The 17,072-nt window shown below is 37.2% G+C and overlaps 2 protein-coding genes across 5 annotated transcripts in view; one reads left to right on the top strand and one right to left on the bottom strand.

Moving 5' to 3' along the window:
* hsd17b3 (hydroxysteroid (17-beta) dehydrogenase 3) overlaps positions 1 to 3,311 on the bottom strand; it is a 24,671-nt gene extending 21,360 nt beyond the window's left edge. The window contains exon 1 of the mRNA XM_088630026.1: positions 3,160 to 3,311. Within this exon, the coding sequence (XP_088486152.1) occupies positions 3,160 to 3,174 (15 nt within the window). The 5' untranslated portion in view covers positions 3,175 to 3,311. The remainder of the gene's footprint in view (positions 1 to 3,159) is intronic.
* On the top strand, positions 1,635 to 17,072 carry slc35d2 (solute carrier family 35 member D2). 4 transcript variants are annotated; one of them, XM_088630020.1, is made up of 13 exons: positions 6,282 to 6,475; positions 7,119 to 7,152; positions 7,493 to 7,579; positions 8,069 to 8,136; positions 9,977 to 10,048; positions 11,467 to 11,535; positions 11,840 to 11,942; positions 13,465 to 13,557; positions 13,653 to 13,720; positions 14,299 to 14,377; positions 14,933 to 15,015; positions 15,753 to 15,948; positions 16,411 to 17,072. In XM_088630020.1, the coding sequence occupies exons 1-12, from the start codon at positions 6,348 to 6,350 to the stop codon at positions 15,904 to 15,906; spliced, it is 1,038 nt and encodes a 345-aa protein (XP_088486146.1). In that variant the 5' UTR covers positions 6,282 to 6,347; the 3' UTR covers positions 15,907 to 15,948; positions 16,411 to 17,072. The 4 variants fall into 4 exon arrangements, with proteins under 4 accessions (XP_088486148.1, XP_088486147.1, XP_088486146.1 ...); XM_088630022.1 differs by lacking the exons at positions 6,282 to 6,475; positions 16,411 to 17,072 and adding an exon at positions 1,635 to 1,948 and having other exon boundaries at positions 15,753 to 16,386; XM_088630021.1 differs by lacking the exons at positions 15,753 to 15,948; positions 16,411 to 17,072 and adding an exon at positions 15,170 to 15,703 and having other exon boundaries at positions 6,274 to 6,475.

The following is a 17,072-nucleotide window of genomic DNA, read 5'->3' as shown; positions in this document are numbered from 1 at the left end:
AATCAAGCTTTAATGATACTCTCACTTAAAATAATACAAAATTCATATTTATAAATTAATTACAAAGAGATATCTGATTGTTACTGGTAATTGCAGTTTATCCAGATCTATCCTGTTTGACTGCTCAGTTTAAATACTTTAAAAACCTGTAGGTACTGACAATTGCATTACTGTGACAAATCCATAAGGTGAACCAGTAATGTAGTTCAGAGTACAGTATAACACTTTATTAACCCTTTACAATTTATTGCATTAGGAATTATCTTTTCGCATACCCCAGCTTGCTCTCCATGAGACACACAGACAGGGAGAGAGCCTGGGGTCAGAGTGCAGGGTCTGCCATTGTACGGCGCCCCTGGAGCAGTTGGGGTTAAGGGCCTTGCTCAGGAGCCCAACGGAGTAGGATTCCTCTGCCGGCTGCGGGATTTGAACCGGCAACTTTCCCAAACAAATTTTTGTTTTTTTAAAACACCTGGTTTTGGCATTATTGTTTTCCAGATGGATATCTTACAGTTACCTTTCTGCATTCTCTTCTTGCTAACTATGCACATGACTTGTGCATAGTAACCTTATCTTACAGAATGTGTTTTCACAAGTCACGCAAGATCATACATAATAATTTTCATACAAGTGCTACTGCTGTGATGTTTTTTTAAACACCTGGTTTTGGCATTAGTATGTTTACCTGATGGATATCTTACAGTCACCTTTCTCCATTCTCTTCTTGCTAACTATGCACATGACTTGTGTTTACACAAAATGTGTTTTCACAAGTCACGCAAGATCATACATAATAATTTTCATTATTTGTGTTCCCAGGTGATACAAACACATCTTGAAGATATGTGGTTGAATCCTTTAATGCAGTGATGTTTAATTTCCATGGAAAGTGCCTGTCTCACAAGCAGTGTTTGGGAGCCATTAACTGAATGGATAAGATTGTGAGACGTTCAGAAAACAAATGTTGGGAAAATGAGCAATAAGAAATAAAAACAGATTTTTAAATGATAATTACTGTAATGTACAGTAATTAAAAGAAACAATCCCTGTTGATTGATCAACTGCCAGGATTATATACCCAGACACTTACCACACTTTCAATTAAACATGTTATATTGTTTGTAATAAATTGTTGGTAATCACTGCAATAACTTCACAAAGTTCACAAAGAATGACAATCTTTTTTGTACCATGCGTACTGACATAAGTAAATTCATTCTGCTGATTAAACATTTGTCATTTTGCACTACAAAAGCAGGGCTTGTACTGCTGGATACACCTGCTAGCAGCACGTGTATCCGTCTTTGCAAGCTACACAAACTGAACATGTTCAACATATGTTTTGCACAAAGCAAAAGATGCTCTCTCGTGAGATTGAGTCCCCAAAGATGCATGTGCTTGCTCATTGAGCCCTAGATCCCACACATCATCCCAGCACACAAATGTTGGATGGGGCTCAGATTCGGGGATTAGGGCACTAATGGTATATCTGCCTCATTCATGTAGATAACAGAGTTGCTGTTATATGATCAGTGTGAAAACACCTTGCCCTGCTGGAATGTTCTGATGTCATGCTGAGCTCACAGGAAGGGCAGCAGGTGAGGACTTGATCAGTGTAGCCATGGGATTAGTTTGTAACTGCTTGAAGAAAACATTCCTTTTTCCGCTCTGCATATTGTGACTGTTTCTAAAGTTGACAGCCCATATTTTGAAGTATTTTTTTTTACCAGTTTGAAATAGTATACCTTTATAATGGTTTACTATACTCCACGAAATTTCACATTTCTTGGAGAACACTTTTTTTTTTAAGTTGACGAGATCAGCAAACAACCAGTGCGTGCCAAACCACTGTCACCAGTTCATCCATTCTTGCTGAGAAGTGCACAGTTTATTTGTTGGTTTCTCCATTACTCAACGGCACATCGACAACAGCTGCAGTTAGTCAAAGGTAGTGACAGTCTCTTTTATGATCATTACGAACAATTTACGTTCTGGCAAAGCCTTTTTATTGAAATATATTATGGAACAAAAGTTACTAACAACAGCAGCAGCAAAAACATGATGTTTCCAGTCCTCCTGAAAAACATTAATGTTGGAACGGCAGTAATTTCAGGGCACAGACTATACCTGAATTTTGTTTTACAGCATTTCTATTCATTTAAAGTCATCATCCTGTATACGAAAGACGTAACCATGTGAAGGCTGGTGAAGGTTGCAGTTGAAGCTGTAGTACAAAAACAATATGTTATTATATCTTGTTTGTTTAAGCCAAGAGTAGCATTTGGTATGTTTTGTACAACACTGTAACACTGATTTTGACGCCAGAATCCTAAGTAATCAGGATGCTTTTCAAGTCACACCATGTTCTTTGGAGCATAAACAATGATAACATTTTTGTGCAAAGTGCAACAAGCACCACATGCACATGGTATTTGATAAAGTGCCCTTGTGGTCTTTAATCACATAAAATGAGAAACACGTACAATAATGCAATATGATCAAAACTGTTCTAACACTCATTAATCACATATTATTATTATTATTATTATTATTATTATTATTATTATTATTATTAAGGAATATACTTCAAAGTCTAAAATTCATAAATATGGAAGAATATTGTTTCTTAAAAAAACATGCAGACTGCCTAGGTATGGATTTAGTACGGGTGATGGATACATGTTTTTTGTCCAGGCCACAGAACATGTTTACTAGTGTCCAGTCTCAGATGAGGAAAGCTTGGTCTAATGGCTAGGATGTTGTATTCCTCACCAGAGGGTCATGGGTACAAGCCCTAGGTACAGACATGGCTTTTTTATTGGGAAAACCTGTTGGGTATGTCATAATGGGATCTTTAAAATAGGCAGGAACACTAAACACACAGCTGTAAGGCTCACAAACACCAGTGCAATTTATTTACAGTGCAAGAAATAACAAAAACAAAAAAAAAAGCCCAAAACAAAAGCGTAAGCTCCTTTTGGAACTGCTGAGTAACGTCTTCATAAAAAGTCCTTCTGTAGTAGAGCTGAACAGATAAACTGTTTACTGGCCTCCACCCAGCAAGCCAGTTTCTCTCTCAGACTCTTTAAAACAAAGCTTCCAAAACGTCAGCACTACATTTTCACTCATATCGGATTCACAAAAAGTCCTCCAACTCACAGTTCTTTGGTCCATGATCAGTCCTTCTCCCTCTGGTCAATGGAACACACAGAGGTTCTGCCTTCAGTCCTCAGACGGTAGACATTGTTCTAACTAACAGAAACAGAAAAACCTCTGCTGCCTTCATTTTAAGTCACCTGACCACTCCCTCCAACTGGTCAGGTGACCGAGAACAGCAGCCCATTCCCCCAGAAGTTCCTGGGGAATGTAGTCCCACTTGGGCTGTGCTCATTCAGCCTCTGTGGAATAAGAGCTTACTGCTGCTTACTCTATTCCACCCAGCTATATAAATGCATCACAGAGTTTTTTTGGAGATTAGATAGATACTTTATTGTCCACTACTGTGGAAATTTGTCTTTGGCCTCTCCCATAAAAGTACAAAACACACAAGCAAAACATTAAAGTCACATAAAATAACAAAGTACATGGGGTCACAACAGCAGTATGTGATACATAAATAAAGGGGTTAATAAATATATAGGTAGTGGGGGGACGACATTTACATACATTCATTGAGCAGTTTTATTGCAGAGGGAACAAAAGACTTCTTATAAATGTTTTTATTTGACCTACAAGACATTAGTATTGCACCTACAGTGTGATGAGTCCAATAACTAATACTTAAATAAAACGATTAAGCTCCTTTTTTAACACTGGGGTCCGGCAAGTTTTTACTTTTATCTGTCTGAAATGTGTGGAGCAAGATGTAAGATGATTTTAGGATATACAGTAGCAGTACCAATAAGGTCCATCACCATTCTGTAAACAATATATCAGAAATCAACTTGACCCTGTCCCATTAGGCCATTACTGTGTGTTCTGTCCACACTTTTCAGTTCTGTGGTACAAAGCATCATTGAATAACCATCTGGTATGTTTCTCTGTGCTATAAAAAGCCGGGGGCGTGTTATAATATGAATAGAGCTATAAGAGCAGGGCTTTCAAACTGCTAACTTTAAGAGTATATTGAGACTAACTGTTAGTATCTCCTATGATCCCTCACATGTTATGCATGAAGAATACCAACTGAAGAATAGCCCTTCATCTGCTCATCTATGGACAGCATGTTGCACTCATGTACTTTTTTGGACACTGCATTAATTTGCTGTTTATACTGTGTTTTTTTTTTCAATCTGTATAACCTATGCGCATTTTGCACATATTTTATTGTTTTACAGTTACTATTAGCATATTTTGCACATACCTATTTTTTCCCTAACTTTTATTTTTGTATTACAGTAGGTATTTTAATTTTAGTGTATTCTGATATCTGTCTTGCTTGTCTTGGGCTGGACTGCTGTAACGCCTTATCTATCTATACCTTTAAACAGACGGTTTTTCAATGCAGATGCAACTAAATAAGGAAGTCTTTTATCCCTCTTTCAATCAAACTATTTAATAAAGTAGCTCGTATTCATTTAAAGGCATGTGCAATTAGTGATTATCTGCAAAAATTGAAAGATATGTGCAATTACAAGGGCTTAAAGTAATTGAGGGAAAGTAAACTTTTGGTAAACTGTGTGGATTCCTGTAGGAGAGTGTCTTAAAGACTATGTATGGGTTGATGCATTTTATGTAATGTCATATTTATTTTTCATGTAATGTTTATATGTACTATTTGTATGTTTTTGTAAATTCCTGTGTGCGTGTACAACATAGCAGCTTGGAGGCTAAACAAATTTCTGAGAAATAAGACAAATAAGAATTATCGTATCATGCCATAACAAAGTGAACTCCTGTGCAGCTGTATGGAGTCTATAAATCCATGTTCAACACCTGGATATAATCCATTTTCCTGTTGAAATAAAATACCGCTGTGAGGACACATTATTTAATCGCACCTGCTTACAATGAGCTGGAGTCCAGGCAGAAAGGGTAGTGACCTGACAAGCCCTAGTTTTTCCTGTTCGAGTAGTTCCTGGTCGCCATTTTGTTATCATCGATCGTACCACCATTAACGTCGCTATACAGTTATCGTATACACGCTAATTAGATGACAGGCGGTTGTGATTTCCTTAGGATGCATTAGTCTGAAACTGAATTAATAGAGTTATGGACTTAAATCAGAGGTAAAATATCGACATCTAGTGGCTTGAAAGTACTTGAAATTAATTCTGGTACTGCACATAGCATTTAGCAGCTTAATGAACAAAAAGGTTAATAGAATCGTGCTAATATCCCTATTATTTCTATCTACATTTCTGTGGAAAAATCAAGAGAAAAAATAATACTTTTTTAAAAAAAGGCTCCAGAAGTGAGTGTATAAAATACCTCAACTGCCACTGTGCGATCAATGCTAAAAAATATTATTTGCAAATATATTTAAAGTTAACTAGTGGCACCACAGAAAAATGTACCTTAGTATGCTGTTAGTAGATACATATGTTAGCGGTCTTCAGATGCACAGTACATTTGCAACCTATTTAGGACGCTTTCAGATATTCAGAATGGATTCACGTATTTAATCAAGACGTGATTTTAGGTCGTTCTTTAACTTTTAAAACTCAAATACATGATGCATTATTAGTTATGCGGTAACTGTAGTAAATTATATTAAAATCATTATAAATTATACGGCAAAGACTTTATAGAATAGCAAAAACAAATACTAGTTTTACAGAATCGTTTAAATACAAAGAATATAGCGCACCCTCGATAAACGACAATAGAAAAAATGCAATTGGAAACATGCTTAATAGTAAAATTACTGTACTTAACGTCTTTACATCCCGCGCTCCTAACACTAAACACCGCCAGTCCCAATAACCCAAAACCCTACGAGAACGTACCTACAGTGCAACAATGACAGAGTAAGAGAGGAATGATGCCATTTATCTCTCCAAAATACCTTTGAACGTAACGTACTAAAATAAGACTATTGCGTAAAGCGTTTAGATCTTTAATTCCAAAAATGGGAATGTCAGAAAGCAGAGATGCAATCGATCAGACTACAAACAAAGGTGCAACAAGCAATAATTTTCAATTGCATTTAAAAATCTGTCATTTACTTTTGTGCTTTTAAAATGCCAGACCGACTCCTTTCAGCAGTCTGTACATTACGGTTTCAACACCTGTCAGACGGAACCTAACTTTACCTTTAAATGCGTTTAATACCATGTCCTGGGCGTGGTGTAGTTACCTGTATTATTTGAGCGGTCAGTACGGAAGTTACACAGACAGCGCACATTATGCCAACCGTAGAAATGCCAGATTCAAAGCCAGTATCGGGATTCAGTAAATTTGTATCCGCGGCTTTCTATGCCAGTAGCTCTTTTTTAATTATTCTCGTCAACAAAACTGTTCTGACAAACTACAGGTGAGGTGCGACTGCTTGTGTCGCAAATCCCAATGTACATCAATTTCCGAGTGTCGTTTCGTTGTTTACCGAGTGTAACATTTTATCAGTTCGCAGGAAACGTGAGTTATATTGAACTAAACGTGTTTGATAGTGTCTGACGTGATATATATCTTATAATTTCAATCAGATTGTTATTCAAATCCCGTTTCTCCATGCATTCGATCTTCAGTGCCACCATGAAGTAGATCAACCTAAAAAATGTCAGATTAATTATCTAGATTGTTTTAGGATAAAACCCAAGGAATTGATTACAGTGTTGTTAGTGAAGAACGTCTTATTGCGAAATCACGAATTTGCAGTGGGAAATAATGGCCTGATTCGAACCTGACACAAAGAAGGAATTTAATGCGACCTCATCCAGGATTTTAAAATGTAATAAGGCGTCCAGGTACTAGGGACATAACTCTCAATAGTGAAAATAAACGATTTGTTGTTTTACATTTCAGATGAGGACTCTTTTCCCATTATTTCACCATGCAATTACTTACATGAGTGCTAGGTTTGTGGTTTGATCAGGGTAACATCCACACCCGAGTTCTGGTTTCTTAGTACAGTTCTACTTGTTCATTTGTTCACATAAGTCCTTATACTTTGTCCACAGGTTCCCCTCTTACCTCTTTCTAGGAATCGGTCAGGTGAGTATCAGACAGCTAACGATACATCAGTATATCGTTTATCTTCTTCTCATTGGAGGGAGATTTAGATGCTTTCTCTAGAAATTGAATGTATGGGTCAACCTGTAACTGAGTGAAAAGGGAAAGATGAATTGTCAGCAATGAATACATTTCAGCAAGTTTATTTCTTGTTCATTCTAACAATCGTATCAACTTGTTAGTAATTCCCCGTTCATTTTGAGTAAAATAAGACTAGAGAATATTGAAATAATCAGTATTTTTTATTCATTTTGAGTGCAAGCGCATATAATTTATAATTAAGGTATCATATATTGAATGTTTTTCTGTCTTTTTTCCCCAGATGACAACCACAATATGTGTGCTGTATGTTGCAAAATTGAAACAATTTGTTCATTTCCAGGACTTTGACAGAAATATACCATACAAAGTAAGTGTGTGATTACTTTGAAAGTCTCTGCTTTTAATATACAATTACAAGGTTTCTAAGCCTCAATTCCATCTTTTTTCCTGTCTGAAATCTTTGTAACGGCTACAGTTATTCCCGAAATGTATGTTGTTCATGATACGGTCGATGTGCAAGTGTTTTTATCCGTCTGTTTTCGTCTCAGGGTACAAATCTGTTTGATTTATCCTCTGCAGTTTTGTTTCACCACAGGAACTGTTACAATATGTGGGGAGCTAGAAGAAGTCATGTCATGACTGATGCTTGTGGTCAGGTTGTTTAAGGGCCCTCTTAAATGGCTTCTTAAGGATCCCCATTTCTGTTTTTAAATACCACCTGGGGCCAACCCAGAACCTGGGAGATTAGGGTGAGCCTTGGCTGCTACTCTCTATCCCCCTAAATGATGTCCCAGATTATCCTTGGCGCCATGTGGTCTCCACATGTTCATTTCCGTTCTGCTTTTCTATGTTACAGGTTTTTCCACTACCTCTGCTTTATGTTGGGAATCACTTGACAGGCTTAGCAAGCACAAAGAAATTAAGGTACGCTCTGTTCTAATTGGATCGAAACCTATCAAGTGGCATTGCCACATTCAGACGGAACTGTTTAGCGTATCGGCAAACTGTTCTGTTGGTTTGCAGGTTCGAAACTGCCCTTGTAAGACCATCGAAGCCATTTCCAAGGGAAGGGTGTGTGATCCAGTTGGTAGGTATTGTTGTAGGAAATAAAAAGTATCAAATCAGGAAGGTTGAGAAACACTGTAGGAACTACCAAGGCAACTCAAAACCACTTCCAAGTTCAGGGCTGAGCAAAAAGACCTGGCAGATGACATTTAACACTGACAGGTGCTAAATGTTTCATGCATTGACTATAGACAGAAAAGTGGAAATGTGGATCTTGAAGAAACCGTCTATCAAAAAGATTTAGGTGTTGACACTGACACCTCATTTACATCTTCTTGACAAAGGTGGATCCGTAGGCTTTGTGAGGAGATAACAAATGTTTCTTTTTTACAAATGTTCTTTTTATGAAAACATGATACTACAGAGCATGTGGATTGTCACCCACATTTTGAATAACGAAAGCCAACTTAAAAATTCTGAAGAAGCGATACAAAGAAAAATGAGTGAAGAGGACTTGTTTTATATCAAGTGTACGCATCACGTTCCACTAACTAGTCTGGGCGAGAGCTAGGACAGAGCATACAGAGTGGCGTGAGATAGAGGTGATACAGTTCTCCACATCTTGTTTCGTGCGCTGTTCTCTATTGTGTGCGCTCTTGCTATTCATAAGAATATCTGTGCTTGAGATTTTATCATGTATCTTAAAGGTGGTAATTACTTACTACCTAAAGGGCTCAGTGGGCAGAATGGTGTTTTTGATGGTGGTTGCCTCGCAATGGAACTGCTGTTGCATCTAGGGAAAGTCGCACTCTCAGCTTGCTGAGATCTTGTTAAGCTGGTCCACAGCTCAGTAAACCAGGAGTTGACCCTATGCAGGTTTCTAGATCATGAAAATCCTAAGACAAACAATAAGGAAAGTCCGAGGCCAGGGTCAAGAGGTGAGCGAACGTCCGAAGCCGGAGGAAAATTCAGTATCAAGCGCCAGAGACACAATCCAAAGCCAAGGTCATCCAAAATCCAAAAGTCAGGTAGGGAATCCAGGGAGAATTCAACAAAGGCTAAGTCAAGAGCTCAAAGTGTTGAAAACAATACTGAGCACAGCACGAACAAAGTGCAGGGTTTAAATAGGTTTGGGGAGGCGTGGTGATGTAGGGACACTGGGCAAGCAAGGATTGGCTACATCCGTCTGCTTGATCTGCGCCTCCGCTGAACAGATGAAGTAGGGACTAGAGGTTGGGGTGCCCTCTGGTGGTGGGATGCTGGGACTGTAACAGATCTGTTCTGGGACAGAAACTGGGATAAATCTCTGCAATGATGAAACATGAAGCAACTTAAATAGCAATAGAAGAATTCTGTTTTCTGTTTTATTTACTCTGGTACAAGTGGTTTCATTTAAAGATCTCTGTGATTGCATCAGTATACAGTATACAGACATATCAAATGCTTTGCCTTGGCCACTACGTCTCCTGATCTGGATCAATTACCTCGTCTCTTCATGCCTGAGCTTGCTTCCTAAATTTTGTAAGATAATTAAAATGAGCAAAGAACTTGAGGTCTGATTTTCCATTGTGAAATGTTAACCCACAATTGGTTTTTCTCTTGTATTCAACTATTTTAAAACATAACGTTAACATTCAAGTTCAACCGTCTCAGATGTGAATAAAGCTATCACACGGTTTTCCCACACATTTTCTGAAATGTCTACTTTCTACAACCTAACCCACAAAGCAGGTGATGCTTTTTTTTCTTTAATTTCCAGTTTACCGATGTTCACTGTTCTCAGGAAGTTTACCATTGTGATGACAATGATCCTGGAAGCAAGGGTATTAAGGTAATTGATTCTTTTCCGCTGGTTACGTTCTCCACATTATCAATACATGGAACCTGTACGACAACTAAAACAGCAAAGTGGCATGTACAGTACATCTGAAGGGAAACAAAACTGACAGGTGTCTTGCTTTGTACTATATATTGCTTTCCTGTTTAGTGACATACCGTAGGCTAAACTGCAAAGAATGCATTGTTCAGATTCAACTGGTTCTGAGTTCATCTCTTTCTCTTGTGGTCACTTCAGTGGAGTACTGGCAAACTGAGTGTAATCATTCTTACAAAGCACTGTCTCCATCCTGCCTGAGCATCACTTGGTAACAGGCGCTCCTTCATCATAGCTGCTCATCTTCATCTACAGTATGTACTAAAGTGGAAATCACTGGTGCTGAAACTAAAGAAATAGTTCCCTCAAGGTGAAAGTCAGTGCAGGGATATAGAGCAAACACAACACAGGAAAGAAAATAACACAGAAAAGCTTTTAGAACTGCAGCAGGAATAACTTTTGTTTTTGTCTGGTCTGGCTTCCAGCTCTGGTTGCTGTCTGACCAAACACATATCTCCAACTCCCTAGTTACAGGATCTTTATTTCTTCCAGCATTATTCAGCCACTGTAGATCCTTCATTTAATCCAGCTGAAAACCGTCTCTTGGGTGTCTTTCATAAGACCATTTAGAAGAGGCATAACATATCATGATAAATCACACAAAACATCAAAATGAACTGCAGAAATACTAGGTAAGAGTCACATAGTCTGTTCTGACATCCATTTGTTGTCTAGAAACAACAAACTTGAATATTTGATAACAATTCATAAATGAATATCACGAACAGTATTAACTCTTAATGTAAAAATGCATCTATCTGTTGTCTGATCCTGTTTAGTCCCAAGCATGGGAATATGTACAGTAGAGTGCTATATACACAATGCAGTTGCATCACCAGATAACCAGATAAAACAAATCACAAGATATATTAACATCAATACAAAAATGATATTCACATACTGTTCTTTTCATTCAGTCCACAGGCTTTAATTTTTTTGTTATTTCGTTGTTTTGACTACTGGGATAAACAAACCACAGCATAAGTATTTTACACTATTTTACACATTCTGAAGGGCTTTAGGGCAAAACAGAGGTTTTTCCAAAACAACCAGTTTCTTCACTACATCATAGAAACCTTAGAACTGTTGCTTCGCCATGTTGAGTGTTGTCTATTTTGTGTCCACCTACTTAATAAAATTAGGTAGCACACCCACAAAGAAAGAAAACAAATCTGATGATCACAAGCATTGTACTTTCTTTAAGAATTTTATATTTTGTCATTAAAGAACAACAATTAAGGCTGTTTAACGTTGCTTTAGTTTTACTAAGCACTTTTAATAGAACTATAATAGTTATATCGCTTTGTCATTTTCAGAAAAACATTCCCATTACCCATTGTCTTTTGTGTGTTTACCATGGTCCTTGGAGCATTGGTAGCAGCTAGGTAAGTCTTCATGTAAAACCTTTTTCCAAAACAATGAAAAATAAATATTTTTTATATATACTTGGCCCAAATGTATGAGCACACTTTCATACCTTCAATCCCTTTGTCATTCATGAATAGAGCTTGTTGCCAGTTCTAACTCTTTAGAAACAGGTGGAAAAAGCAAATGTCACCTTGTATTTTTGTATATGCTTTTTCTAAGGTATAAAGGAAAATTCAGACTCGTGTGAACAGCTTTAACGTTTCCCTGGACAATTCCATGAGTAGTAATGCATGGCTTATACTTTATTTCTCTGTTTGCCAGCTCGGATCTTGCCTTTGAAGTTGAAGGATACACTTTCATTCTTCTGAACGACCTGTTCACAGCCGCCAGTGGAGTTTACACCAAAAAACAGCTTGGTTCTGAGGTAAACAGAAGCTTGGACTCGGGGCATTTTGTTTCACGTTTCACATAGTGCTCAGAAGGTTAAGAACACTCCATTCTTTCCTTACATCATTTGCAGACCACAAGGTTTCCAGAAGACTAGGCTTGATTCGGCCAGTTTTTACTGTTGTAGTGCTTTGCATTAGATTTCCTCCAAGATATCTCGGTATCATATCAGTTCAAACTGCCAAAATCAATCTCAGAAATAAAATACCACACGCTCATCTTGAGCTTGTCTATTTTCTGTCTTATGCAATGTAGAGAGTGCACTCCTCTCCCCTTAATTCTAGGTACTTTCCGATTACCGGCTATGGGAGAAGGGGGAATTCTGGAGCAAAACAACCCCTCCTAAGCACACAGTTTCACAACACTTGTCGTGACCATCCAGAGATATTTGTAAAATATTTTTTACCCTGCTTTGGTACCATGTAGGGTGGCATGGTGGGGTGGGAGTAAGCATTGCTGCCTCGCAGCGCTGGGGCGCTGGGTTCCGATCTGGAGTTTGTATGTTCGCCCTGTGTTTGTGTGTTTGTGTTTGTGTTCAAAAACATACTGGCGGGTTAATTGGCTTGTGGGAAAATTGGCCCAGAAGAAAATGGATGAATGGTTTTTACGGCAACACTTTTAGGTTTAGGTAACTGTTAATTGCTCCCTATGTAAAAGCAACCTATTAATGTATTATCAGTGATGTTTAAATGTTATAAAATGTAGATCAGTTTGGTTGGGTTTAGAGATATGGTAGGAACACTTTAGGTTCAGCATGCTTTTAACATTATTAATTATTTGATAACTGTTTATAACATCATTAGCTACCCATAGTCCTCGGGTTAGGGGGTAAGGTTCATGCTATGGACAGGATTAGGGTTTTGTAGCAGACAAGCAGTTTCTAGATTGATTGCATATTATCACAATTTATGTCCTTTTATATTTTAATTTATAACAAATTTTACAACTCTTAAAGTATACTGACTGATTCATTATTTATATACTAATAACAATTATTTTTGGTGCACACCCACACATTTTCAAACCTAGTTGGAGCATCAGTTGTTTAAGAACTCAGACCCCTGGCTACAGCTCATGTGCAGACCTTGGAGAATGTGAACCTTCAGATACACTCCTCCTTCATGACCACCTGAAGCCACATGCTCTGCAGTGCCTTAGAGGAGAGTTATTGCTGATTGGAGTATGGGATCATCACTCTCAGGTGCCCAACATGCTGGCATCAGCTGGAATGTAGGGCCCAGTCTGCACTCTGTTTGTGTCAAATGCCTAGCTGCATATGAGCGTACAAGTGTACGTCTTTTCAGATAAAAGTGTCAATTGATTATTCTTATTCTTAATGATAATAATAATGTTCAAACCATGCCAATCGCATTGATCAATATCGAAAACCTTCTGGTTAATTTTACTTTCACCGTTAGTATTATGGAGTCAATCCCTTCCTTCAACTTCCTTGACATAAAAGTGTGGAGAGCACAAAAATACTCTTGTTTCTTTCAAAGGGTCTTGGAAAACATGGAGTACTTTTCTACAATGCGTGCTTCGTAATCCTACCGACCATCCTGGCATGCATATGTACTGGAGACCTCCAAAAGGTAAAGACATTTCACAGTGTTTTTTCAGGGGAAAATGAAATGATTCAAATTTTCAATCAAAATAAAAAGGGACATATGTTATTCTTCTGTTTCAGGCCATCGCGTTTGAACACTGGACGTCGTACACATTCTTAAGTCATTTCCTGTTGTCTTGTATAATGGGGTGAGAAACATCAACTTTACAAGGATCAAAGGAAAGGGTTTCAAGAAGCTAAGAAACAGGAACTTCTCTCATTTCATGTAAACCTTAGCTCAGACAAAAATAAACCCACTCACAGTTGTTGGATGTTGACGTCTATAAAGACCAAAGCTAAAGAATAGCCTTCCTTCACCATCTGTTTCCTAGAGTGTCGCAGTAAAGCCCCTGGCCAGCGCAGTGTGGATTTTAAACCAGTGCTTCCCAAACTGTGTGCCACTGGCGGGCCGTGGAATCAGAAGAGATTTTGTTTCAAAAGCGTGCCATCAGGAGCTTCGTGTAGCTCATTCCAACACTTAAAACTTATATTCACTGAAACAAGCCCACATTTCATATTGATATTCTAGCAAAAAGTCAAACATTTCTCAATGACATTGAAGTCTATGTCACAGCTTAAAATATTCGTTATTCCTTGCAATATGACTGCTGATTATCTGAAATATTTTGGCTTGTCTCAAAAGCTTTGGGATGTTTCAAGAGTGCCATGAGCTGAAAAGGTTTGGGACGCATCGTGTTAAAAGACTAACGCTCTGTTTACCCTGCAGGTTTATACTGATGTATTCCATTGTGGTCTGCAGCCATTATAACTCTGCTCTTACAACTACAGTAGTTGGTGCTATAAAGGTATGTCCAGAATAATAACATGATTAGTTCCTTTTACACACTCAAACAAACAAACAAACAAACAAACAAACAAACAAACAATCACATGCAATATAAATGATTGCCCTTTATACCTAAAATCAGTACTATGAATGTATATACTATTAGGATATCATAGAATGTAGTTCAAGTAGGTCACTGTGTCAGCATGCGTAGGCTGCAAAGGAAAAGGTAAAGGTTTATTCCATGCTGAAAAGAGAAGAAAAGAAACAATGTTTCGGCTGTGGAGCCTTCTTCAGGTGTGGTGTGATATCATAAAATGTCTTTGAGTCATGAAAAATATTTAGAGCTCTTATTTTAAACAAGAATCTGTATTAGAATGTAAAGGCTTAATATGTTGTTCTACCTGCTGTATTAAATGTACTTATACTGTATATTCAAATACATTGATACATACATATATATTTTAATGTACCATTGAAATTCTAGCAATGATTTTACCTTTCTTAATAAGTCACATTTCATGACACTTCATTAGAATCATATTCTTACTGAAATTGTTTTCTTTTTCTCTAGAATGTGGCTGTGGCTTACATTGGCATGTTTGTTGGTGGAGATTACATGTTTTCATGGGTAAACTTCATAGGATTAAATATCTGGTAAGCAATATGAATGCAGGAAACTGAATGCAGAAAATAAAAGGCAGTAATTTAAGTACTTTATCATGAATATGTTTCAAACAACAATAATTGTAAAAATGTTGCTTTAACAAAGAATAATTACAGCAGTAACATAGGCTTCCCTTCTTATTAGGAGTCTAATGAGCAAAACCATTGCTCAGCAAATGCCTAGAACAACATATTGTATTTGGAGAACATTGAAACCACAGGTGAGCTTCAGATTCTCAAGCAAACCCAAGAGGAGTTCAGTTTGTAAACTGTCTGGTTTCCTAAGTTTGTAATGATACATTTACAGTATGTCAGTGAGTCTGAAGATGAAGGCCCATAAAACATTTGTGAACCTTTCCTTGCTTTCTTAAAAAAAAAAAGAGAATAGCTCAGTATACTTCTAAAATAAATAAAAGGTCTGTTTATGATTGTTGATAAAACAATAAACTAACAGATACAGTAAGTGAAGGAACATATTTCATCAAATAGACTGGTCTTCTCTGTCTGTGGTTTCCCTATGTCAAGTTCGAAGATCACATGGTTCCAGTTCTCATTTGTCCTGGAGAAACTCTGTAAAGGATCCAAAACATACCTGAATAACTGAAGGCCAACAGTTGGACATTTTTTATTTAAAATCCCAACGGTGTTGGCAAACTTTGCTGACTTTGTTGTTGTTTTTTTGTAAGTATATCATCTTAAGCCTGACTTCCTCTTTGTTTATTTTTCAGCATGTCAGGAGGGCTTGCGTACTCTCTCTTAACATTTCAAAGCAACTCGCCCTCCAAGAGTGATGGGAACAGCTCAGCTTCACAAGAATGCTTGACTGATCAAATTACAGAAAGGGCCAGCCACCTTATAGAAAACTCAAAGCCGGGAATGTGACAGAATAAACTTCATCCAATAGAGTATATTTAATTGACTCATGTATGTATATACAGTTTATATATATATATAAATGGTGTATTGCTAACATTGCTAACATTTGTATAACATTTTTATTGCATTTTATGCAATAATTTTACAATAATTCACTTGGCAAACAAATGTGAGCCACAACTTTACATACTCAGGCAAACAAGGTAAATAAAGGTTGAACATGTCTGTAGGATTTTTTTAAATGGAATGGCACTGCAGCGTCTTATGATTGTGTGATCTATATTATCCTGAATGTATAATGATGTTTTTTAACACTTTTGGAAAAGATGCAATTGGTTTGAGGGATATAGTGGTATCTCTATAGAAGACATCCCGATGCCTTAGATGCTACATGCATTTTTCCCAGATAGCTTCCATAAATAAAGCTGTATAAGTAGAAACATTCATGAGCTGAATCATTAAAATACCATGGACCACTGGACCAAACAGTTTTCTGGTGTTTTCTTTCAGGCCAGTCATACTAAAAGAGGTGTAAGGAAATGTGTAGACTACAGCTGTCAATGTGCTGGTCTCCTCACAAGTCACAACTAGTGCATCGACTGGTCAGGTCTGAGAATACCCAAACTGGGAGTGGAGGAAGTGCTGTATTTTCCAGAAGGGGTAAAGTGCAGTATATAAAAAGGAGAAACATTATATTTTAGGTGCTATTTTAAAGGTAACATGGACAATACTCATTTAAGATAACTTTCTTTTCTTTTTCTAAAGTCATCTGAGGCTTATTTCTTGTCGATTTTCAATTATCTTATGTTTTTAGGTGCTGCCTTTCTGAACCGTCTGTACGTCTATGTATTTAATGTCTGTCTAATCCAGATATTGGGATTGACATCTTTACTTCCAAGTGGAAGCCCATTTTTTAAGAGTGTTTTATGTAAAAATGGACTTCCACTTAAAGACATTTATGGATGTTGGTTGCTGAATATAATTAGGAATTTTTGTTAAAGATTTAACTTATTGTTTTGTTATATTCCGATGAACACATAATTCTGTTTTAAATTGTGAGAAGCTTTCAGTTTTTGCTGGATGTGTGGTTCTTTCTATTAAACGAATTTCATTAATATGTAACTATTAATATATTATATAACTTTCTAATCAAATAAATGCTTTTAAAACTT

This window comes from Lepisosteus platostomus, chromosome 4 (assembly GCF_059453375.1).
Source record: "Lepisosteus platostomus isolate fLepPlt1 chromosome 4, fLepPlt1.hap1, whole genome shotgun sequence".
Classification (NCBI taxonomy): Eukaryota; Metazoa; Chordata; class Actinopteri; order Semionotiformes; family Lepisosteidae; genus Lepisosteus; species Lepisosteus platostomus.
Note: the sequence above shows the minus strand (reverse complement) of the source record. Positions and strands in the feature narration are given on the sequence as shown.

Bases quoted from the DNA above. Each gene is read 5' to 3' on its own strand.
- slc35d2 (XM_088630020.1), top strand. From the start codon at position 6,348: ATGCCAACCGTAGAAATGCCAGATTCAAAGCCAGTATCGGGATTCAGT. The intron at 10,049-11,466 runs GTAATTGATTCT...TGTCATTTTCAG, and splicing joins CTGGAAGCAAGGGTATTAAG to AAAAACATTCCCATTACCCA. The intron at 11,536-11,839 runs GTAAGTCTTCAT...TCTGTTTGCCAG, and splicing joins GGAGCATTGGTAGCAGCTAG to CTCGGATCTTGCCTTTGAAG.